Below are 2,242 nucleotides of genomic sequence, written 5' to 3'. Positions count from 1 at the left end.
GATAGAACAAGCGTCTTATGTGCGATGGAATACGAGTCCTTGACGCATTTGTTCGACTGCTGTGTTATTATGGATGGAGTTTGGAGGAGCACTCTTTCGTGGTTGGGAAATGACATAAACTTATTGTTGTAATTAATTCAATAGAAATTACAAGTTATGTTCTAAAATGACAAAATGGTGAAAGTGAGTAAATGCTAATAAATGCATGTAATAAAGTCCCACATTGGAAGATTCACTCACTTTGAAAGTCTTTATAAAGAGTTAATACCATTAACTCAACAAAAGGACAAAAGAGGATAAAGTGCCACATTGCCACCAGCGACACCGGCTCCGACTCCGACTCCGGGTCCGAGTCTGAGTCCGGGGGCATGGGCGTAGAGGCGCTATTGGCGGCTTGTAGACGGCACTTGAGCACTTAGGCACGTCGCATCGGAGCAATCGGGCTATTCGCGGTGTAAATGAGGCGGCTCCAGCGGGCGACGATCGGCCTTCGGCCGGTTGTTACATTTTGCTCAGTGTCCGTGATTTGAATTTTGAATCGGAAAGTTGGCAATTGTTCACATAATCATGCAGAAGTGAAACCATGTAAATGGTGCATGAACTAGTGTAAGTGCAAAAGTCATATCTTTTTTAAAATATATTGTTTCATCAAGGGTCGCCACCTTTGAAACTAATATTTTCATGGCCTATAAGAGGATGATTCCGCATTCAGAAATCACATCACAAAAAATCTGAAAATCCTCTAAATAATTCCAGATCGTTCTTCACTGCATCCGAGTTTTCGCCGGTCTTGCGCAAACTCGATAAGGCTGAATTATCCTGGGTATTCCTGCATCGAAACTCTAAGACATTCGGGAGTGCTTGAAATACTATAAGGAAAGTGATTCCATTCACGATTCCAGCCTCGGTCCTTTCGATTGAAACATATATTTTCTAACAATCTTATAGTATCTCAAACCATGGCCACCGACGCTTCTGTTTTAAGCATCAAACTCATGAACCAGGACCTTGTGAAACTAAATCATTTTGATGGAACAAACTTTACCCGTTGGCAAGACAAAATGACTTTTCTCCTGACTACTCTGAAAATTCAATATGTCTTGGATCCTGATTTGGAGGAAATTCCAGAACCAACTGTGGATGACACTGATGAAATAAAAAAGGTGAGAAAGAAACATAAGGAAGATGAATTGTTATGCCATGGACATATTCTGAACACATTATCTGATTGTCTCTATGATCTCTACACTAATACTGCATCTGCAAAGGAAATCTGGAAAGCGCTTGAATTCAAATTTAAGGCCGAAGAAGAAGGTACGAAAAAGTTCTTAATATCTAAATACTTTGATTTTAAAATGTTGGATTCCAAGCCTATTCTTGCACAAGTACACGAGTTACAGGTTCTCGTGAACAAAATAAAAGCCGTGAAAATTGATGTTCCCGAAGCTTTCCAAGTCGGTGCAATCATAGAAAAATTGCCACCTTCATGGAAAGGATACAGAAAGAAATTGCTGCATAGTTCTGAGGATTTCTCGTTGGAGAAACTTCAGAAACACCTTTGAATCGAGGAAGAAACGAAGGATCGTGAAAAGACTTAGTCCGCTGGATTTGCAAAGGCAAATATTGTTGCTGCAAAGGGAAAGAAAAAATATGATGGCACAAAAAACCATCTTGGTCCAAAGAAAGAATATAACAGGTTCAAAAACTCTGGCGGACAAAAAAGTACCAAAAATGGATGTTACACATGTGGCAAACCCAGACATTATGCTCGAGATTGCAGGCACAGCAAGCCCAAAACTAAGGTTAATGTTATTCATGTTAATGACGACATAATCACTACTGTAAGCGAATTTATGGCCATCAAAGGAAAAGTCCAAGGATGGTGGTATGACACATGTGCAACTGTACATGTATCTTATGATAAAGCGACATTCAAAACCTATACTGAAGTCAATGGTGGACATAAAGTACAAATGGGCAATGAAGTGCGATCAAGAGTCGTTGGAACAGGATCTGTCGAACTCAACTTCACCTTTGGAAATAAAGTCACTCTTGTTAATGTTCTTCATGTTCCCGACATGAAATGAAACCTTGTTAGTGGGGACTTGTTGGGAAAACCGGGCATTAAATCTGTATATGAATCGGGCAAGTTAATATTGACCCGTAATGGTATATCTGTAGGAAAAAGATATTCCGCTGAAGGAATGATCAAACTTTGTACTACCGACAATATTATTAATGA

The 2,242-nt window shown here is 39.7% G+C and overlaps 1 protein-coding gene across 1 annotated transcript; it reads left to right on the top strand.

Annotated features, from left to right (window-relative positions):
* The first annotated feature begins 959 nt into the window (after positions 1 to 959).
* Positions 960 to 1,562, top strand: LOC131660605 (uncharacterized). The gene has a single exon (XM_058929875.1). It carries the CDS (start codon positions 960 to 962, stop codon positions 1,560 to 1,562), a length of 603 nt encoding a protein of 200 aa, XP_058785858.1.
* Positions 1,563 to 2,242: the final 680 nt, after the last annotated feature.

Source organism: Vicia villosa, linkage group LG1 (genome assembly GCF_029867415.1).
Source record: "Vicia villosa cultivar HV-30 ecotype Madison, WI linkage group LG1, Vvil1.0, whole genome shotgun sequence".
NCBI classification, from domain to species: domain Eukaryota; kingdom Viridiplantae; phylum Streptophyta; class Magnoliopsida; order Fabales; family Fabaceae; genus Vicia; species Vicia villosa.
The sequence above is the reverse complement of the archived record's forward strand: the minus strand, read 5'-3'. Positions and strand labels throughout refer to the sequence as shown.